Raw genomic sequence first — 24121 nt, 5'->3', positions numbered from 1 at the left:
GTATTTCTGAAGTATTTTAATTGGGGCAATTTCACAAGCAGTTTAAAAAAAGCATTCTGAGATGGCTGGTTAAAAATGATAGAATTCTTCACCTCTAATCCATTTTCACTAAAACCTAAATGTGTAGATATTCATACACTTCTTAAATTCTTATGGAAGTATATAATGACCAAGAAATATGCATACAGGGATACTGCATTTCTTCCTCAGGCCCTTTCTCTGGTTCTTCAATGAATGACTCCAGGATGTTCCTAAATTAAAAAACCTTGCTTCCATCTTTTTTTCATCTTCACCCAAGGACATGCTCATTGATCTCGGAGAGAGGGGAAGGGAGAGAAATGATATGTGAGAGAAATCGTTATCAGTTGCCTCTTGCACGTGCCTGACTGGAGGGGAGCTCAACAAACCACCCAGGCATGGGCCCTGACTGGGAATAAAACAGGCCACCTTTTGGTTTACAGGACAATGCCCCAACTGAGCTATAGCAGCCAGAGCAGGTACCAACTTTTTAAATATATGTTTGCATTGGTGTTTACTAAATCCTTTTAGCAAAGTTAAGCTATGCTTAAGTATTTCTATCTATAATACTCAGGTTTTGAGGACACAGCACATGAGGATACCCAGTGAGTGTTGAATACTGGGTTGGCCAAAAAGATTTAGTTTTTTTCTGTACAATGGCTCCAGTAGTGCATAGTTGTCTTTAACTTCATTCAAACGATTTTGTTAAATTATGACAGCTGTCATATCAGTATGCATTAAAAAACTTATCAAAATTGGTCAATTTTTGTGCAGCCATTTTAATATTGAAGGTGGAAGAAGATACACAAAACTTTGGTGTATTATACTTTATTATTTAAGAACACAACCGAAATGCAAAGAAAAGAGATTCATGCAGTGTATGGAGAAGGTGCTGTGACTGACTGAACGTGTCAAAAGTGGTTTGCAAAGTTTCTTGGTATCAGTGACATTTTGGTCAGATAATTCTTTGCTGTGGGGCTGTCTCATGCATTGGAAGATGTTTAGCAGCACCCTTGACGCCAATAATGGGAGATAGCTGACATACTCAAAATATTCGTATCAATGAAGTTCTTGGCAAAAATGAAAAATGTCTTTATTTTATGGAACAAATTTAATGGACTCTTTGGCCGACCTAATAAATGTTTGTTTGTTTTTTTTACTGATTTTTGTCTCCATTTCATATTTGCAGAAATCAAGACCTAATCTAATTCAGCTCCTTCTTCTCCAATCAATTCTTTACTTAAGATCCTTTCAGTGTATAGTTCTTCATTAAGTATATAAACATTTATTGAGTACCTACTATGATCCTGATACATATAAGACAGAGGGCACAGGTAAAAAAGTGTGCAGTAAAATAGATGGAGGTGCATGTTGCAACAGTCAACACAATAAAATGCCAGCTGGAAGTAGTGTGCATTTTTGCTGCATACTTCTGTCTCCTCAGGTATGTGTCTGCTCTCTATCCCGGCTATGGTCTTCAGTCACCACTCTAGATACTGCTCCCAACTGCCAACACCATGTTCTGAGCCTGCTCCCCCACACTGGGGTGGCCGATGTTCAGAATGCCTGGAACAAGGACTGGTGGGTAACTCAGGGTAGGTAATAACAGGTGGAGGGCCAGCTTTAGGTAAAGTGAATTCCAGAGGCCCTGGCAGACCTTAAATAAAGATGTGCCACAGAAACCAGCTGGTGTCAGGCAGACTGGTCCCAGGGTTTTGGTCTCCTATAAGCTGTGTAATTGTGGGTAACTCAATGATCTTTTCCAAGCCTGGTTCTTCACACGTGAAAGGGGATAACAACAGCCCTTCCTTACACATTGTTGTCAGGGTTAGTTAAGCCAGTAAAACATGTGATATCATGCCTGGCAGTCATCACAACCATTCTTCCTGTTCACTTTAGAATTATTGTTGTTCTCCACTCTATTTTCTTCATTATCACCATGACTTCTCTCTTCTTCAGGTAACTCAGGACACAGGCATTTGCCAGCCTCCCTATCTAAATTAACTTTCTGGAAAGAACTTCGTAAGTTCATTTATACTGGCTATGCAGTGTTCAATGTGTTTCACCTTTAGGGGTACTTGCTTTCACTTGATGAAGAAAAACTTAAGCCAAAGGAACACCTTGGCTGGCTAAGTGTAGAATTCCGGGACTCTGGAAGCAGATGAGAGCTTGATTCTTTTTATAAGGCCATTCTTAGGACCTGTGAACTGCCTATAATGACTTTTTGTGAGGCCTGGTAGGATATGAGGTCCAGGAGGGCCAGCAATGGGATGTCTTTGATTTCTTTATGGCCTCCTGATCCGCTGATAGCTTGGTATCAACAGAGAAATAAGCATAAATACATAATAATTGACCTACCACTCAACATTATGTAGAATTGTGGAATTCACGTGCAACTCATGACTAATGAAGATAGCATTATTTCTCACACAGATGCTTTACTGAACAAAGTAGAAATTACAACTGTATCAAATAAATCATCCTGACCTATAGAATGATTGATATGACCTGGTCCCCTTAGGACAAAACTGGTATTCAACAATACTCCACAGTGATGATGCAAAACTGTAGTAGCAGTTTTGCCTTGGCTGGTGTGGCTCAGTGGATTGAGTGCTGGCTTGTGAACAGAAAGGTCCCAGGTTTGATTCCCAGGCAGGGCACAGGCCTGGGTTGTGGGCCAGGTCCCTACTTAGGGGTGTGAGAGGCAACCTATCAATTTATCTCTCACACACTGATGTTTTCTCTCCCTTTCTCCTTCTGTTCCTCTCTCTATAAATAAAATCTTAAGTCTGTTTAACCATTATCCCCAGGCCCTACCACTACCAACCAGTCAAACCAAAGGGACTGAGTTTCCCATTCTAATAATTACAAAGTTATGAAGCCATGACTAATAAAGATGTATTAAAGATGGTCTTTGAAAATTCTTTTTACCTATCCAGATGGATTAAAAATACACTAATTAAAAACAACTGACTCTGAAGAACTCTGAAATGGTGATTATCAATAATAAATAAAAAGCATTACTATTTTTTTAATGGGGGGTATAATTTACACATAAGTTCAATTTGATGAGTGTACAATTTGATGGTTTTGACAAATGTATACAGTGGTTTAACCACAACCACAATCTTATTTCCATTATCCCAGTTTCCTTCCCCTAAACCCTCATCCCTGTCAATACTTATCTTTCAACCACTATAGCATTAACTTTTTTAGTATATAAATGAAATTATATGTTAACCTGTCTTTTGCGTTTGATGTCTTCCGTTAACTATACTGATATTGAGATTCATCCATGTTGTTCCATGTATTGGTAATTCATTTTTGTTACTCAGTAGTATTCTATGGTATGAATATACCAGTTTGTTTATTCATCTCAGTTGATGGACTTTTGGGTTCATTGTAGTTTTGAGCTATTATTAACAAAGTTGCGAGGACTTCCGCCAAGATGGAGGCATAGGTGGAAACACTGTGCCTTCTCCCACAACCAAGTTTGGATACAACAAAAAGTTTTGGAGAACTAACACACACCCAGAAGCCAGAAAACCGAATTATACGGAAGTCCGACAGCTACAAACCATTCAGCGAGGACGGTAAGAGGTGGAGCCAGCAGCGGAGCTGGGTCAGGCAGGGCAGACCTAGGAGCGCAGGCAGCCCAGAACTAGTCGGGGTGCGGAACAGACTGACCAAGGTCGCACATTCGCGCGAAGGGAGATGGACCACACAGGCCCCAGGGGGCAAACCCAGTGGTGGAGGGCTGACAGCGGTGGAACACTCGCGTGCCGAGGAGCGGGGCGCGTGGCCCTGGGTATGGTGGTGGCTGCGGTGCTGGTGGGGGTCGAGGCTGCGGCGGCGGTGGCGGCGGCGGGCGCCGGAGGGAAGCCACTGTCCCTCTTTGACCCCGCCCCCACATACAATGTCACAACCCAGAGACTGAGTTGCCCTGCTCTGGTGAAAACCTAGGGCTCCGATCCTGCTACTTAACAGGCACGAACAGCCCAAAGGATGGCTCAAGAAGAACTCAAAGTCCCAGAGCCAATAACTCTAAGCGACCAACAGATTGCCAGGCTCTCAAAAGCCCAATTTAAAACACTATTTATCAGGATGCTCACAGAATTGGTAGAGTACAGTCACAAATTGGAGGAACATATGAAGGCTAAACTAATTGAAATGAAGGGAGATGTCCAGGAAACCAATAGCGATGTAAAGGAAACTGGGACCCAAATCAATGGAATGGACCAGAAGGAAGAATGAAACATCCGACCAGAAAGGAATGAAGAAATGAGAATTCAACAAAATGAGGAGAGGCTTAGGAACCTCCAGGACATCTTTAAACGTTCCAACATCCGAATTATAGGGGTACCAGAAGGGGGAAAGAAACAGCCACGAGTGGAAAACTTATTTGAACTAATAATAAAGGAGAACTTCCCCAGTCTGGCAAAGGAAATAGACTTCCAGGAAATACAGGAAGCTCAGGGAGTGCCAAAGAAGTTGGACCCAAGAAGGAACACACCAAGGCACATCAGAATTACATTAGCCAAGACTAAAATGAAGGAGAGAATCCTAGAAGCAGCAAGGGATAAGGGGACAGTCACCTACAAAGGAGTACCCATCAGACTGTCAGCGGATTTCTCAAAAGAGACCTTACAGGCAAGAAGGGGCTGGAAAGAAGTATTCCAAGTCATGAAATCCAAACACCTACAGCCAAGATTGCTCTATCCAGCAAAACTTTCATTTAGAATGGAAGGACAGATAAAGTGCTTCTCAGATAAGGTCAAGTTCAAGGAGTTCATCCTCACCAAGCCCTTATTATATGAAATGCTAAAGGGACTTATATAAGAAAGAGATGATGAAAAATATGAACAGTGAAAGGACAGCAAACACACAGTTATTAACAACCACACCTAAAACAAAAGCAAACCAAGAAGACAGCTAGATCAGGAGTGGAACCATAGAAATGGAGAACACATGGAGGGTTAGAAACAGGGGGGTGGGAGGAGGAGAAGGGGGGAGAAGGCACAGAAAATAGCATAGATGGTAGGCAGAAAATAGATAGGGGGGAGGGTGAGAATAGTGGGGGAAATATAGAACCTAAAGAACTTGAGACACGTGGTTATAAACTAAGGGGGGGAGAAGGGTGGGGGAGAGAGTGTGCAGGTGGAGGGGAATGAAGGGGGGAATAGAACAACTGTAATGGTATAATCAATAAAATATTAAAAAAAACAAAGTTGCTATGAAGATTGATAGCAAATTCTTACGTTAACATTATTTTCCTTTCTTTTAGGTAAATACCTAGGAGTGGAATTGCTAGTAAGTACATATTTTTATAGTAAGTGCATTTTTTTTTTATGAGAGAGAGGGGAAGGGAGGGAGAAAGAGGGGGAAACATCAATGTGTAGTTGCCTCTCACACGCTCCCACTGTGGCACTGGCCCACAACCCAGGCATGTTCCCTGACTGGGAATTGAACCTTTCTATTCAAAGGCTGGCACTCAATCCACTGAGCTACACCAGCCAGGGCCAGTTAAGTGTATTTTTATACATTATAAAAAACCACCAAATGGATATTCAAAATGGCAATCACTTTCAAATACCAGCAATGGAAGAGTTCGAGGTGCTCAATACTCTTGCCAATGTTTGGTATTTTAAGTCTCGATCTTAGCTATTCTAGTTGGTTTATACTGGTTTCAGTTTGCATTTCCCTAGTGACTAGTAAAATTGATCATCTTTTAATGTGCCTTTTTTTGCCATTCATATATCTTTTTAAAAAAGATTTAATGTATTTTCAGAAAGGGGGGGAAGGGAAGGAGAAAAACATGTGTGGCTGCCTCTCACTCACCCCACACTGGGGACCTGGTCCTCAACCCAGGCATGTGCCCTGACTGGGACTTGAACTGGTGAACTTTGGTTTGCAGGCCAGCACTCAATCACAGAGCCACACTAGTCAGGGCTTACATATCTTCTATAGTAAAAACATCTTAAAATTTTTTGTTAGAATTAAAAAATTTATTGTCTGTATTCTGGAATCAAGTATTTCATCATATTCCTATGATACGTTTAAACCAATCTTTTCTCCCATTGTGTGGCTTACATTTTCATTTTAACAGTGTCTTTTGAAGAACAAAAGTTTTAAATTATAACAAAGTCAGATTTATCAAGTGTTTTTCTTTTATGGGTTTGTATTTTTTCTATCCTAATTAAGGAACTGTTGTCTAACTGAATGTCACTGAGACATGAATATGTTCAAAAAGAATGTTAGTCTGTAGTTTACTTGTAATGTTTTTTCTGATGTTTGGTTTTTGAATAAGTACTTCTGTGGAGACTTTGTATCTCCATTTGAGGTACAAAGAAGACTATGATCCCAAGAAGCCACTAAGAAAATGAACTGCAAGATATTTTAACCAATTAAACTTCACGAAGTTTAAACTTCACACAAGCTTTCCCAAAGGTTATTATATTATCTCTTGTTAACAATCTCTCTATTCTTAATGTTTAAAAATTTGTTTTAAATTATGCAAATACTTTCTTTAAAATATAAGAAGATAAAACTATCTCATGAGTTTCAAATAGGGAATTTCCTCTACATAAAATTTTATAATTTTATGTGTTAGGGTATCAAAGAGAATTAAAAATATCGCTCATGTGTTAGAAAACTTAAGAAAATTAGATATTTAGCACTGTACCCAATTTCTGGAATAAAGTATAATTCTTAATTAAGTCCATTAAAATGAGCTTCATGGGGTCTTTGCTTGATATTTTTGCAGTTATGAAGTTTGCAGCATGTCTAACATTTAAAATTCACTTTTTGAGACCTTATTACTGAACAGACTTGAAATTTAAAAGACTAATTCTTCAGATACTATTTGTTTCCCCAACAAAACCGTTTCTGCAATTTTGCTAGCTGCCCACGCAAATACTAGTGTTTGGCACAGAATAATACAGGAATGGGAAAAAAATTCAGCACACATTTCACTCTTATTTTTTCTATAAAAATATAACTCTTTATTAAATAACATGCACAAATATCAACTAGTCATTTATTAAACAGATATGATTTAGAACAAGATTTAAAGAAATACAAATCCTTAGGTACAATTTAGTATCTTGTTCATGATATTTGAATAGTTAAAAAGAATCACTGATTAAACTAGCCACCCTTCATTTCTTTTTCAGATTCTTAAACTTTTTAGGCATATACTACATTCCAAGTTTTTTCTAGCATTTCAGAGCTTCAGAATATCTTCAATATTAAAAACCCTTAATCCCTTACTTAAGGACAAATTCCCACTGAAAAGCCATTCACTTTTCTTTCAAGCTATCCTGATCATCTCTGAGTCATTTTACAAGGAAATCTGTAGAAGCAGAATCACAGCAGAGAGGCTCCAGCAACTTGAGGTACCACAGAAGAGGGTGAGAACTGTGGTTAATAATACTAAACAAAGCTGGGATGACTAAAATACACCACATTCCTGCTTGCTTGCTGTTTCTCCTTTGCAGCTTGTTGTATTTGACTAAACTGATTTCCCCTAACCTCCAGATTGGACCATCAGCAAAAAATGCTGGATAAACATACCTTTCTCATATTTTCTGTGATTTCAATGCTCAAATACCTTGGTTTTTTAATTTTTATTTTTAGGCAAAAGTATAAACACAATTTGCATTGTTTTTCATATTAAAAAGTATTGCTTTTATAAATTAGCTTTTAATGCCTCCAGCCTTAATAAACTTAACTTCAACAAAACCAGTGCTTCAAAATCTACCCTGCCTTTCTTGGCCCCAATTATCCAATCAAAAAGGCCAAAATCTCCCATCTAAATTTCTAAACACTACTACATACAACCTTTATATTAAAATCCTTGCACTGTGTAATTTTTACACGTGCTTCCTTATTGCGCATGCCAAGTACAACATGAATGTAAATATAAATTGATGTGAAAATTAAAAAAAAATCCCTAAGCTTAATATGTACCTTTGCACTCAAAAATTTTAATTTTTACATTTTCTCCCATCAGCTGGAATTTCCAACTTGCAAGCTAAATTTAAAACACTTTATGCCTCATATACTCTTTTTACTTTTCTCCATCAGAATAAAGAATATCCAGTATTATTTTATAACTCAAGAAAGTATTGTGGAAAGTTCTATAAATTTTATCATGTATACTTATAATTAATTATACATATAACCTAAATTTTCCTTTCAAAATATTTAATTAGTTTAGCGGCAGGTTTCAGATCAGAACTATTCCTAAATATTTTAGTCTGTATCATGTTATAGGAGAAACTGAACTTTTTCTAAGTGTATTGCTAATTATCTTATTAAAAATAGTGTACCAAATCTTAATTATAAAATTCTGAAAATTATGTTTTGCATCTTGATTCAAGGAAAAAAATACAACATATTAATGAATTTTTCATTAACATTTCATGAAATATTCATTTCATGGCTACTTCACGGCCATTTCATGAAATGTTCATTTCGTAAACATTTTAGAGATCAATCAGAATATGCCCATTTCTTTTTGACTACCAAATATCTCTTTTTTCATTAGGGCACTCAGTTCTTATTTTAAAAGTGCAAAGGTTATTATTAAGCTTAAAATATTACACTTTAGCAATGTAAAAAAGTTTTACAATGATTTAACATGACCAATAAAATTTATTCAATATATTTTACATATATTCACAGATTCATACTTGAGTATTAAAATAGACATTTACAATTTCAGAATTTTCATTCAAAGGCATTTGGGGGGGGAGGAGAGAACAGGCTCTACTGTGAGATGAAAAAAAAAAAGAGCTGTTTCTTAGTATGACTAATTCTAAATAATATGTCCAACATAGTAAGTCACAGATACTATACCAAAAGACTAGTATGAAACACCTTACACTACTTTAGGTTATCACTTACGGAGAGAGTTAAATTATAGGAAGCATGCAATACAAGTAAGTCACAACCTTTACAGTCATGGTGATGAAAACAAGCTAACTCAAACACATGCATGCCTTATTTAAAAGGTTTGTTACCTGAATACACTACTGCTACACCCCATACAAACTACAACTTTGGTCCAATAAAACATTAGACAAAACAGTTTTACAATTATTTCTTTGTACATGTTTTAACTATCAATTCCTTTGTATACATCGTGACTATTAATTACAAGATTTACACCTGCACAATATGTATAAAATAAGTTATTAAAAAGGAAGACAATATTAAACTTTTGAAAAGAAAACTGTACAATTAATTTACAGATATAATAAGCTGAGGAAATTTTGTGCCAAGTTTTTCTTCCACATTAGAAACTATTTGGTAGGTACTGAACCTTTTAGTTTACTGATATATTTTAATAAAACTTGAAAAGAGATTTGCATACTAGTGGTTATCTTGTACTTAGAGTGCTAACAACTTCCAGCGCTGTTAGCAGATTCTCAACTTTTTAAATACAACCACGGCCTGCCAACATGCTCCAATGCAGTCGTTCCCTTTCACCAATAATAAATAGCAATTTTCAATTAGAAACGGTTGGGACCTAGGATCCAAAATTATTCTTTTCTATTTTATAAAATGACAGTGTTTACTACATAACCAAACTTTAGTTGAACTTTACCAACACCTGTAAAGGCATAATATCAGCATTTTTGTCAAAAGGCAGTATTCCACAGTATAACACTCTTGAGCCTTATCAGTTTAAGATGACACACCACAAAGTAATGGCTGCTATATAGGAGTCAATTCAAAGTCATCATTAACATCGACAAGGGGAACATAAAATTCCTGGATTTCATAAATGCTGATAGATTTATAGGTGGCAGGATCAAGTTCTTGGAGTTTGAGCTGCCATTCTAATCTCTGAACGGCATTTAAAGCTGCGGCTTCATGTTGTTGCCTCATTAAAAGACAGGTCTATTTAAAAGAAAAGTTAATCAGTTATTCTATTAAATTTGCTTTGTTTCAAAATTAATTTTATCCATAGTTTCTTTAGTAATTAAGATCAATATATTAGAGGTATAAGAAGTTTTTGAGTTACACATTCATTTGTTTTACCCTATCTGCATCCACATGGCAACAATTTCTGGGCCGGCAACTTCATACTCATCTTATCTCACAGACTTTAATTTAAAACTGTTGGTTCAAATAATGAAATTTCAAATTAACTAAAGATTAAAGAAAATCTAAGGGAAAAGTGATTTTAAAAAGCACTGGGAATCTAAAGCCAATGATTCTCTTTATAGATTATTTGAAAAGTATATTCCTTCTCTTATTAATTTCCTATTCTTTCATTTGTTAAATTATAATCAGGCTTGTATATTCGACAATAAACATGAAGATCCCCATTAGAAACTTCTTTTTCTATACTAGTCCTGAAAAATGTAACATAATTTTTATTTTCCTTTATGTTCCAAAGGTGGCATGGTGTGAAGCTTCACGACTAACTAGTACTTTCCTTCCTACTCATACCTCTCTAACATAGCTGCAGTATCTGTTTATGAGGGGAGAAGCATCCATTTAAACTGAACTCTCAAACATACATACCTTTAATTTGTCAAATTTATCATCCACATCTTGTAACCAAGACATGAACTGTCTTGCATTAAATCGATCCCTCACAGAAGTTTTACTGTCATCGGACTGAAAGAAAACATTAAAAATAGTTGAATAAAATACAATTACCCACTTTAAAATCTATATGTCATTATATTTTTTATGGCATATCCTGTTTTTAAAGAATTATGAAAATATATTTTGAAAGAAGATAAAATAAAATATGAATATTAAAAAGAATTACAAAGCATTTATTTCCATGCTGAATAGACAGGTTATTTGAATTCTTAGTATGCTGGGTTTAGTTATTTTAAATAGAATCCTATTGCTCTGTGAGTCAAAGATGTTCCTCAAAAAGATATGCTATACCAAATATTATGCCTATGACATACTTTAAAAAATATAATTTATTTCATATTTAATTTAATGTTAAAGTTTACCATTAACATTAATGTAGGGAGAAAAACTGTTAAATGCACAGTCCTTTCAGGAAGGCAATTTTTTTAGGACCAATATTTTGGAGTGCTCATAACAAAATTTTATATCAACTTTTTTTTTGAGTGATGCCATTTTTGCTTACTTATTTTTAAGTATTGTATTGATTATGTTATTACAGTTTTCCCAATTTCTTTCTCCCTTTTATCTCCCCCCCACCCCGCTGTTCCCCTTAGTTCGTGTCCATGGGCTATACATATAAGTACATATAAATTCTTTGGCTTCTCTGTTTCCTATACCATTCTTATATCAACTCTTAAGAATACTTACACACCCCGATGTATACAGCAGTGCTTTTGCAATAGCCAAATGCTGGAAGAAGCCTAAGTGCCTATCAGCTGATGAATGGATTAAAAAACTGTGGTTCAGCTACACAATGGAGTATTATGAATATAAGCTATTTGTGAAAAACAAATACCATGATATCACTTATAAAAGGCATCTAATGAGTAAAAATAAACTAACAAGCAAAACAGAACCAGAGAAACAGGGAACAGACTGACAGCTGCCAGAGGAAAGGGGTGGGGAATGGTGGAAAGAAGGGGAAGGAAGTAGTCAAAGAACATGTATGAAGGACCCATGGACATGGACATGGACACAGACATGAACATGAACAACTGGGTGGGGATGGACTGTGGGAGTGGGGTTTGGGGTGGGACATAAGAGGGCAAAGGGGAAAAAATTGGGACAACCGTAACAGAATAAACAAGAATAAAAAAAGAATACCAGTTTTGAAATTAAAATAGGCTAGATTCAACTGTCAGCTTTGTATTTTACTGTGTAATCTTGAACTAATTAAGTATTCTCAATTTTCAATTCTGTAAAATGGGATAAAAATACCTCTTTTAATCTTGTTTTGAGAATTTAAGAGTCTCTTAATGTTGGGCATACAGGAAGCACTCAATCTAATAAACATTTGTGATACTCATTACTACTAGTCTTACTACTAGTACTGTCAAAGAGACAGGCAGACATCCAATAACACCACACTCACATTATCACTTCTTCCTTGGTCCTCAAGTAACATGTTTTGACTATTTAAATTTTATTGTTGAATATTTCTTTTTCTTTTTTTTACAGTTTGGCAGCTTAAAAAAAAGATTTTATTTATTTATCTTTAGAAGGGAAGGGAAGAAAGGGAGAGAAAAATCAATGTATGGTTGCTTCTTGTGTGTCCCCTGCTGGGAACTGGCCTGCAACCCAGGAATGTGCCCTGACTGAGAATCGAACCATGATTCTTTGGTTCACAGACCCACGCTCAATCCACTGAGCTACACCAGCCAGGGCGGATATTTCTTAATATTACAAGTTTATTTTGAAAACAAAGAAATATGGTAAGAGAATAAGATAATAATAATCCAAGCCCTGACCCAGGAAAGATAGATTTATTTTTTTCCCCTCAGTTCCTTACAGGCTATTCTCTTACAAAACAAGCCTGTTACTCAGTAGAGGGACCTTCTACTATAAAGCCAGCTGTAAAAGGATGGGTAACAGTTCCACAGTTTTCCTCAGGACAATAAGAATTTATTCCACCTGTTAATTATTAGGGTGATTTATTTTAATTAACTTAATTATTAGGACTGATCCTGTTTTCCAGTGATTTATTCTGAGGGTTTACTGGGAAAATTCACTTACTTTTGAAAGCTTTATAACCCATCTGAGCTTATACACTTCTCAATTCTGCTGCATTTTGTTCATTTACCAGTATGTTTTCAGCAGAAATGTCTTAATGTTCTGGTCTAGTGGCTTTCCATCTCTACATACGGGTCTCCCATAGATTTGTTTTTATTTTTACATATCTTTTGTCATTTCAAGAAGTTTTGGGAGGAAGAAAAAAATAAACAGCTGTGCTTACTGAACCATTCTGAACTAGAAATCATTAAGAGACTTTCCTTATACTTTGATTTATATTGTTCTAAAATTGATTCATCACTCTGTAATTGCATGAAACTTTAAAAGACCTCAAGATATCACAAGGTCTAGTCCAGCCTTCAGGAAGAAAGTTAAATTGCTAAGTTTCATTTATTAAAAGACCATTCTTCCCTTTCAAACCTTTAAAGTTATAAATTGGGTGCTGCCATTGTGGTCAGGGTTCAGAGGCCTTGGTCTGCGACCAGCGCCGGGGGCCCCTGCCATGGTCTCTTCAGGAGCCCTGGCACCTGGCGGGTCTACGGCAGACTCTTTGGGAGCCTTGGGCCTGCTGCAGGGTCCTTGGGAGAGAGCTGGGTCATCAGCTCCCTCCCTCGTTGTCTAAGGAAGGCTGGGCAACGCCGGGCAGAGATCTGTCTGCTTGAGTTTATAGAGAAGGTAACAAGGACAAAGGGCCGTGTTCAACTTTGGACTCTGTGGTTGCTAGGCCGCCAGCCTGAGAGAATTGAGAGGTGCATTGTCATCACCAGTCTGGCTGGGGAATGGGCTGGGCTGAGAGACAGGCTTTCTGGAGAAGTGTTTTTGGGGAAGTGGACTGAGGTGTTCTCCTGCGACGGCAGCTTGGCTTCCCACCCAGCCTGGCAGCGATCCAGAGGATGGGCGGAAGCCCTTGAGTTCCACCACAGAACTGGGAAGGACAGAGCCAGATCCCGCAGGACCCAGGCTGGTGGGCGCCTGGGCCGAGGCACCCCAGTACAGCAGCCTGGCTGGCACACGCATGCCTGTACCCCAACCCACAGAGAGGACCCCCAGGGAAGGTGCTCAGAAAAGAACCGAGATCCCTTTCCTGGAGCGCTGGGGAGAGGCTAGCTCTTTGGAGAGCATTCTCAGAAAGACAACACCAATTGACACACAGCCTGCTCCAACCAGAAAAACTGGTCTGGATAGTTTGAAACCAACACGGGATTTTTTTCTTAATGTTTTTTCTTCTTCTTCTTTAGTAACTTTTTAAAAAGCAATCATATCTTTTTCATTTTATTATTGTTTTATCTTTCAATACTCTTTCCCTCTTTCTTTTTTTCTGTTTTAGTCTTTCCTTTCTTTCCAAACTTACCCCCTTTTCCAGCCTTTTTAAATTTTATTTTTTATTTTGTTTGTTGCTTTGTTTTCTTTTACCCACAAGAGACACAAATAACTGGGAACCAAAAAAAGACTAGAGTAGGACCAAAAGAGGGGGCATCCCAACAGTAGAAACAGAGAGACAAATTTCACTTTGTTACAGCAGAGAAGCCACAGTTGCTGCATATTTGTATTATTTTTTCATTATTCTCACTTCTTTTATATTTTAATAGTATCTTTGTATTCCTCCTCTTTCCGTATAGGCTTCTTAGTCTGAGCTGGTTATATTGTATTATTTGACAGGTTTCCCCTGTTCTCTACTCCACAGTGTATTGCTAACTTTCTATACTTCATACCACTTGTTTCCCTTTAGCACCGTACCCAAAGTTCTATACCCCCTATCCAGACAGATCACATAAAGTCTGTCATATGATTGTTGCTCTAATATTACTGTAAATAATAGCTGTTCTATACAATTGTAAATACTGCACAACACATCTCCTGGATCTTAGCCCACTTTACAGGTTCCTGAATTCTATTATTGTAGTGATTAACTCTATTTGCTCACACACTACACCTATTTACTATTCTTTACTCTCACTTTACCTTAAAATCTGAACGCCCGCAACCTCACTGCTTTCTAGATCCAACTCACAAGCCTTCCCACCCCCACAAGAGACATATCTTTTGACAACTGTTCTTAAAAGTGGCAAGTTGGGTTGAAGATTATGGTTAACACTATATATAGCCTAAAAATCTTCTATCTCTTCTCTACCGGCTGTGACTGTAAATAACATAAAATACTCTTCTGCTGTCATAAACCATTTTGCCTCCCCCTCCAACTGATCACACATACACAGAAAAAAGGAGTAGGTGGAAGCAGAGAACATTAAGATGCCTGCAGGAGACTGCACCACTGAATTTCACTGGTATTCTACCACAGAAGTTCACACCGTAAACCCAGGGAGTCAGAACAGATCAATTTAAGAAGCTGAGGCTACCAAGAAGAGTCTCACAAACAATGGGAAGACAAAGAAACAATCCCCAAATGAAAGAAAAGGTGGAAGCCTCAGAAAGACTGTTAGATGAAATGGAGGCAAGTCAACTATCAGATATTGAATTCAAAGCACTGGTTATAAGGAAATTCAAAGAGTTCACAATGAGCTATGAGAAACTACAGGGGAGCTGCAATGCACTTACCTCAAACTATAACAACATGAAAAAGGAAATAGAAACCATCAGCAAAGGCCAAGAGGAAATGAAGAATACAATTTCGGAACTGAAGAACACAGTAGAAGGAATCAAAAGCAGGACTGATGAAGCAGAAGATTGGATCGGCGAGTTGTAGGACAAAGTAGAAAAAAACTCCCAGAAAGAGCAAGCACAGAAAAAGAGGCTCAGAAAGAATGAAGAGGGATTAAGAGAAATGCAAGACAATATGAAACGTAATAGTATCCAAATAATAGGGATACCAGGAAAAGAAGAAGAGCAAGGAATAGAAAACCTATTTGAAAAAGCAATGAGGGAAAACTTCCCTAATTTGATAAGAGAAAAAAATCACACAAATCCAGGAGTCACAGAGTCACAATCAAGAGGAACCCAAAGAGGGCCCACTTCAAGACACATCATCATTAAAATGACAAAATTCCAAGACAAAGAGAGAATCTTAAAGGAAGCAAGGGAGAAAAAGGAAGTAACATACAAGGGGGTCCCAATAAGGTTGGCTACTGACTTCTCAATGGAAACAATCCAAGCAAGAAGAGAATGGCAAGAGATATTCCAAGTAATGAGAATTAGAGGCCTACAACCAAGGCTACTTTACCCAGCAAGGCTCTTAATCAAGATAGAAAGCCAAATGATGAGCTTCCAAGACAAAAGAAGTCTAAAAGAATATGCCTCCACCAAACCAGCTCTACAGGCAATACTAAAAGGACTGCTTTAAGGAAAGGAAGGAAAAGAGAGAGACAGAGAGGAACACAGGTACATAAATGGCAATGAATAAGTACCTTGCAATAATAACCTTAAATGTGAATGGATTAAATGCTCCAATCAAAAGACATAAAATAGCTGAATGGATAACAAAGCATGACCCACACATATGCTGCCTACAAGAGATCCACCTCGGGACAAAAGGCCATCACAGACTAAAAGTGAAGGGCTGGAAACAAATTTTCCAAGCAAACGGACAAGAAAAAGAAGCCGGGGTAGCAATACTCATATCAGACAAAATAAACTTGAAAAAAGGGCCATAAAGAGAGACCCAGAAGGTCACTGTATAATACTCAAGGGAAGAATCCACCAAGAAGACATGAATATCATAAATATATATGCACGAAACATAGGAGCACCCAAATATATAAAGAAAACCTTAGAGGACTTCAAGAGAGATAATGACAGCAACACAATTGTAGTAGGGGATTTTAACATATCATTGTCAAAAATGGATAGATCTTCCAAACAAAGTATCAACAAAGATATTGTGGCATTGAACAACACCCTAGATGAAATGGACTTATCTGATATATATAGAGCCCTTCATCCCAAAGAAGCTAAATACACATCCTTTTCAAATGCACATGGAACATTTTCAAAGATAGACCACATGATAGGACACAAAATAAGCCTCAATAAATTCAAGAAAATTGAAATCATACCAAGCATTTTCTCTGGCTTCAAGGGACTAAAATTGGAATCCAACCCCAAAGGAAAAAACCCCAAACACCCCAAATCATGGAGATTGAATGGTATGCTATTAAACAACAAATGGGTCAAGAATGAAACTAGGGAAGAAATCAAAAATTTTATGGAAACAAATGAAAATGAACTCACAACAACCCAAAACTTATGGGACACAGTGAAGGCAGTCCTTAGAGGGAAGTTCATAGCAATACAGGCCTATCTAAAAAAGACACACATTTCGAACAAACAACCTACCCCTACACTTACAAGAACTTGAGGAACAACAACAAAGACAGCCCACAGCAAGTAGAAGGAAGGAAAGATCAGAGCAGAACTAAATGACATAGAGACTAAAAACAAAATTATAAGGATTAATGAATCCAGGAACTGGTTTTTAAAAAGATAAACAAAATAGACAAGCCTTTAAGTAGGCTCATCAAGAAAAGAAGAGAGAGGACCCAAATAAGCACAATCAGAAATGAAAGAGGGGAGATTACAACTGACACCACAGAAATAGAAGGAATTGTAAGAAATTACTATGAAGAACTGCATGCCAAGAAATTTGAAAACCTAGGTGAAATGGACAAATTTCTAGAAAAATATAATGTTCCAAAATTTAATGAAGCAGAAGAAGCAGAAAGCCTGAACAGACGAGTAATAGCAAATGAAATTGAAGAAGTAATAAAAAAACTCCTGTCACACAAAAGTCCTGGACCAGATGGTCTCACAGGAGAATTCTACAAAGCATTTAAGGAAGAGCTAACTCCTATCCTTCACAGAGTATTCCAAAAAATCCAAAATGATGGAAGACTCCCAAACTCTTTTTATGAAGCCAGCATCATCCTAATTCTAAAACCAGATAAAGACACAACAAAGAAAGAAAACTTCAGGCCAATATTGCTGATGAACATAGATGCTAAAATCCTCAACAAAATACTGGCGAATCACATCCAACAATACTTTAAAAAGATCATACACCATGACCAAGAGGGATTCATCCCAGAGATGCAAGGATAGTTCAATATTTGCAAATAAATAAATGTAATACATCACATAAACAAAAGCAAGGACAAAAATCACATGATCATATCAAGAGATGCGGAAAAAGCTTTTGATAAGGTACAACACCCACTCATGATAAAAACACTCAGCAAAATGGGAATAGAAGGAGCATTCCTCAATATAACAGAGGCCATATATGAGAGACCTACAGTCAACATCACACTCAATGGACAAAAACTAAAATCCTTTCCACTAAGATCAGGAACAAGGCAAGTTTGTCCATTTTCACCACTTCTATTCAATATAGTATTGAAAGTTTTAGCCACAGTGATCAGACAAGAAAAGGAAATAAAAGGCATCCAAATAGGAAAGGAAGAAACAAAAGGAAGAAACAAAACTGTCATTGTTTGCAGATGACATGATAGTGTACATGAAAAATCCTATAGCCTATACCAAAAAACTGCTCCAACTAATAAATGAATTTGGCAAAACAGCGGGATACAAAGTCAATATCCAGAAATCAAAGGCATTTTTGTATACCAACAATGAAACAGCAGAAGCAGAAATCAAGAAAAAAATCCCATTCAATATAGCAAAGAACAAAAATAAAATATCTGGGAATAAACCAAACCAAGGGGTAAAAGACCTATATACAGAAAACTACACAACACTGAAGAAAGAAATCAAGGAAGACAAACAAATGGAAAAATATACCGTGTTCATGGAATAGAAAAATTAATACATCATCAAAATGTCCATACTACCCAAAGCAATTTACAGATTCAATGCAATACCTATTAAAGTACCAATGGCATATTTCACAGACATAGAACAAACACTTCAAAAATTTACATGGAACCATAAAAGGCCCCGAATAGCAGCTGCAATTTTGAGAAAGAAGAACAAAGTAGGAGGGATTACAATACCCAATACCAAACTATATTACAAGGCCACTGTAATCAAAAGAGCCTGGTACTGGCATAAAAACAGGCACATAGACCAATGGAACAGAACAGAGAGCCCAGAAATAAACCCAACTCTCTACAGTCAATTAATATTCGACAAAGGGGGCAGTAACCTAAAATGGGGTAGAGATAGTCTCTTCAACAAATGGTGTTGGGAGAACTGGACAGCTATGTGCAAAAAAATGAAACTTGAGCACCAACTTACACCATATACCAAAATAAATTCAAGGTGGATAAAAGACTTAAATATATGCCATGATACCATTAAAATCCTAGAGGAGAACATTGGCAGGAAAATATCAGATATTTCACACAGCAACATTTTTACTGATATGTTCCCTAGAGCAAGGGACATAAAGGAAAGAATAAACATATGGGATCTCATCAAAATAAAAAGCTTCTGCATGGCTCAGGAAAACAGTATCAAGATAAAAAGAGAAGCAAGAGCTTGGGAAAACATATTTGCCAATGATACCTCAGACAAAGGTTTAATCTCCAAAATATACAAAGAACTCACACGACTTCACTCTAAGAAGACAACTAACCCAATTAAAAAATGGGGAAAAGACTTGAACAGACACTTCTGCAAGGAGGACATACAGAAGATCCAGAGACACATGAAAAGATGCTCAATATCCCTAGCTATCAGAGAGATGCAAATTAACACCACAATGAGATACCACTTTACACTGGTCAGAATGGCCATCATAAACAAAGCAATAAACAACAAATGTTGGAGAGGTTGTGGGGGAAAGGGGACCCTAGTTCACTGTTGGTGGGATTGCAGACTGGTACAACCACTATGGAAAACAGTATGGAATTTTCTAAGAAAACTAAAAATGAATATGCCTTTTGACCCAGCAATTCCACTGTTAGGAGTATATCCTAAGAACCCTGAAACACCAATCCAAAAGAACCTATGGACCCCGATGTTCATAGCAGCACAATTTACAATTGCTAGGAGTTAGAAGCAACCTACATGCCCATCAGTAAATGAATGGATCAAAAAACTATGGTACATTTACACAATGGAATTCTATGCAGCAGAAAGAAAGAAGGAGCTACTACCCTTCGCAACAGCATGGATGGAACTGGAAGGCATTATGCTGAGTGAAATATAGGTGGTGAAAGACACATACCATATGATCTCAAGTTTAACAGGAACCTAAACAACCAAGCAAACAAGCAAGCAAAATATGACCAAAGTCACTGACATACAGAAGAGGCTGACAGAGTCCAGAGGGGAGAGGGGAGAGAATTTCAGGGGAAAAGGGGAAGGATTCACAGTAACAAGTATAAAGGACACATGGACAAAAACTAAGGCGGGGGGGGGGGGGGTGATGGAATGGGAGGGAGGTGGGGAGCACTGGGGGGGGGTGCTGAGATGGGAGTGTAAGACAGAAAACTGTACTTGAACAATAATTAAATAAAATAAAAAAATAAAGTTGTAAATTATGCAAAGTCCTTTCCACTGTCTATTTTCTTAGTCAATAATTCTCTCTTAAGATCTATGATCTACTTACTCATTTTACCAGCCATTTTTACACCTGAGTGCTCTTATACAAAGCTGTTGTTGGCTGAAGGAAGTTTGAAATCTACTAGTTCTCACCCAACAATATGTTTACTGATTTTAGAGAGAGAAAGGAAGGCAGAGAGAGAATCAATGTGAGAGTGAAACATCAATCTGTTGCCTCCTGTACACGCACCCAACTGGGGATGGAACCTGCAACCTTTTGGTGTAAGGAATGACATTCCAACCAACCGAGCCACCCAGCAAGGGCTGATCACTTTTTTTTTAAAACAGATGAGAAAAATAAAACCCAGAGATAACTCAGTAATTTTCTCTGTAATACACTGGGTTAGCTAAAAAGCCTGTTTAGTTTTTCCCATAAAATAAAAAGACACATTTTTCCATTTTCACTAATAACTTAATCGACTTCAGTGTTTTGAGTATGTTGGCCACCTCCTAATATTGGCTTTTAGTGGGTAGAGGCTCAGGGTGCTGCTACACATCTTCTAATGCATAAGGTGGCCCCACAGCAAAGGATTATTTGGCCAAAAATATCAATAGTAGCAAGAAACTCTGCAAACAATTTTTGACATATTTGATCAGTCACAGCACCTTTTCCATATACTGCACAAATCTTTCTTTTTGTATTTCAGTTGTGTTTTTACATTTCTTGAAATACTAAAGCATAATACACTGAACATATTGCACATCATTTTCCATCTTCAATACTAAAGATGGCTGTACAAAAGCTATCAATTTTGTTAAGTTATTTAAAAAGTATACTGATATGACAGCTGTCACAATGCAATCTAAAAGAATTGTTTCGAATGAAGATGAAGATAACTTAGTACTACTGGAGCCAATGTATGCAAAAAACTAAATGAACTTTGTGGCCAACCTAGTACTCAGTACTTTCTATTCCTTGTGTTTCCAGTTTGTCCAATTTAAAACAGCATTTCCTACTTTTTTTTTGTGATAATCCTTCATTGTCCAAGTTTATACTTTTTATTTTAATCATTATATTCTCTTATGACCAATGAATTTCATTCTGGTTTATGAATCAAAAAAGAATTCTTACAATTGGTAATGCCTAATTCTTAATTCATGTAATTTACATGTGGCAGTAAGCTTTGTTCAAGATACAACTACAGCTTTTCAATTAGAGTAGGTCCTTGGCCAACATTTTGTGCTATGTTGTTTGTTTTATTATAACGCTGAAGAGATTCCATAGGAACTTAAATCTTGTTTATATCAATGAGCCTATGGTAATACTAGTTTCATACATATTGTTTTGCTTAAAGTTGTAGACTCTATCAACTATGTTAAATGAGGACTTACTGTCTTAATTTATTCCAATGACATCCAAGATCAAACAAAATCATGGCCCTATTGTAGCTCGGTCAAAACTAAGAGGCTCAACATGCCTGTATTATTTTCCAGCGAACAGTACCTTTCCAACTGCTTTAAGGCCAGAACTGAATGTATAAATATCCACTTTATACAATTACAAGTTATGTACAGGGGCACTATCCTAAACACATATGTGTTTTGTAATTATCTGCTTTTACTATATAATGGTATGTATATGTATTTACACATGGTGTAGGCATAAGTACATTTATAGTTGTGAGTATACAAAACACAGAATTTATTCTTACCTGTTTTTCCATAAAAACTGTAAACCTAATTTTGCCTATCCCTGTATATACATATATAAACCTTTACATTATAAACATTATTATCAGACCTCATATATTAGAGGACTTTAGAAAATGGAGGATCAGGTAATTTGGAAATAGTCTGGTCTCAAAGAGTTGTTTTTCTTCTTTGAGTTTTACTGATTGTTGAATTCAAGTTTCTTCAATGGAAATAGTTTATAAAAATTTCTAAATTGTATTAAGAATATTCTAACTATAGTGAGAATTGTACCTGAGCATCCAGTGGCACACTGTAGACTTCTGCATCCAGTAAAACAGTGCATGCACTAAATGGCAGTGTTTGATTTGCCAATGTTCTTGCAGCTCTGTAATGAACTCGTAGAACTTCCTGTTCATTGGATACAATGAGTTTTTCCTAGAGGAACAAAGAATTTAAGAAACATTAATTCTTCAACTACTTGTTCTCAAATAAAATAAAAAAGCACTTAAAATGTACTAAAGAACCTGAACCTCAGAGTAGTTTTTTCTTCATAGTAAGCCCGAGAATTTTGAGAACTCCTAGTGTTCTAAAGTAAATTTTCTTTCGAAAACTGTCTGTTTTTAAAAAAGATTCTATTTATTTATTTTAGAGAGATGGGGAAGGGAGGGAGACAGGGAGAGAAACATCAATGTAAGGTTGCCTCTAGCACACCCCATACTGAGTACCTGGCCTGCAACCCAGGCATGTGCCCTGACTGGGAACCAAACCGGTGATGCTTTGGTTTGCAAGCCTGCGCTCAATCCACTGAGCTGCACCAGCCAGGGCCTGTTAGTCTCTTTTTAAAAATTCTTTTAAAGTGTACAATAGTGACTTTTAGCATATTTATGAAGATGTTCAATCACTACCACTAATTTCAGACCATTTCCACCATACCAATTAGCAGAACCACATCCCATTTCCCTTTCTTTCCCTGCTAACTAAAACTCTATTCTATATTTCTATGATTATTACCTATTCTGAACACTTCATATAAATGGAATCATATATACGGTCTTTAGTGACTACCTTCTTTCACGTCACATGTTTTCAAAGTTCATCTGTGTTTGTAGCACCTATCAGTACATCATTCCTTCTTATGGCTGAATAATATTCCACTGTATGAGTACACCATGTATTATGTACCCATTCATCAGTTGTTGGTCTTTTGGACTGTTTCCAACTTTGGGCTATCATGAATAATGCTATGAATATTGGCTATGAATATTCATGCTCAAGATTTTGTTTGGATGTATGTTTCTTACCTTTCTTTTAAGTATATAAGTAGGAGAAGTGCTATACGGGATATATGGTAATTTTATGTGTAATTTGTTGAAGAACCACCAAACTGTTTTCAATAGCAGTTGCATCATTTTGTATTCCCACTAGCATTATATGAATGGTCCATTTTTTCCACAACTTGCCAACACTAATTATCTGTCTTTTTAATGCTTTTAAATTACAGCCATTCTAATGGGTGTGAAGTAGCATGTCATTACAGTGCTTCTTTTTTATAGTATTTTCATAAATAAGCATACTGTATCTGTTATTATTTATAAACCTCTGGCATAGTACACTCCTTCCTTAATGTGTTAAGTGGGGTTCAAAACTTCTAATTATGTAATGTGCAGAGTCACCCCCACCCTATCAAAAGGTTAATAGAAATGATCCAGGCAATCTTCTGCCTTTAGCAGACTGCAAATTCTAGGGTCCATCTGCAGTTCCCAAACCATACTGATCCTGGTTACAAACTTGTGCTATCTGGTGGTAACTGTCCTTTTTTGGCTTAAACATCGGTAAGGACAATTTTGGGACCTGTGGCTGGTTAGAACTTCAAGAACAGAGGAACTCTAGAGTGACTCTAGGAATCCCTGTTATATGACACTCATCATTTTGTTGGCTCTGTCTGGAAGGCTGGTCTCAGAGTACTAAGGATGTGGTTGGTCTTCTCCCCACCATGTTCCCTATTCTCCCCTTAACTGACAAAAACTTGATCCATCTTCCATTGGAGAATGTGGACACATTATTTCCAACTATGTATTGTTGTAGAGTTTTATTGTATTTATAATTTAGTAAAAACATAAGGAAACGCAGTCCTATTTAATCTCTTGTAAATTCTTACATGATAAATGATACTCAAAATAGAAGTCAGTCTGACACTTATAACTTTTAAATTTAAGTACAAGTTTAAGGTAGGACTTTAAGTGATAAATATCCTAAAACTTGATGAGAGGCTAAGAAACGA

At 36.8% G+C, this 24121-nt stretch overlaps 1 protein-coding gene across 3 annotated transcripts in view; it reads right to left on the bottom strand.

The window, feature by feature from the left end:
- Positions 1–7335: 7335 nt before the first annotated feature.
- The window catches only part of ANKRD12 (ankyrin repeat domain 12), a 154561-nt gene continuing 137775 nt past the window's right edge, over positions 7336–24121 (bottom strand). For 2 of the 3 annotated variants that reach the window (XM_037050353.1, XM_037050355.1), the window contains 3 exons: positions 22132–22275; positions 10555–10650; positions 7362–9924 (listed from right to left, as the gene is read on the bottom strand). In XM_037050353.1, the coding sequence (XP_036906248.1) occupies positions 9739–9924; positions 10555–10650; positions 22132–22275 (426 nt within the window). In that variant the 3' untranslated portion in view covers positions 7362–9738. Of the gene's footprint in view, positions 9925–10554; positions 10651–22131; positions 22276–24121 lie in introns of all 3 variants that reach the window. The other variant, XM_037050354.1, reaches the window with a different exon arrangement.

The sequence above is a fragment of the Sturnira hondurensis genome, unplaced genomic scaffold (genome assembly GCF_014824575.4).
Source record: "Sturnira hondurensis isolate 20B ecotype Veracruz unplaced genomic scaffold, ASM1482457v3 Scaffold0006713, whole genome shotgun sequence".
Classification (NCBI taxonomy): Eukaryota; Metazoa; Chordata; class Mammalia; order Chiroptera; family Phyllostomidae; genus Sturnira; species Sturnira hondurensis.
The sequence above is the reverse complement of the archived record's forward strand: the minus strand, read 5'-3'. Positions and strand labels throughout refer to the sequence as shown.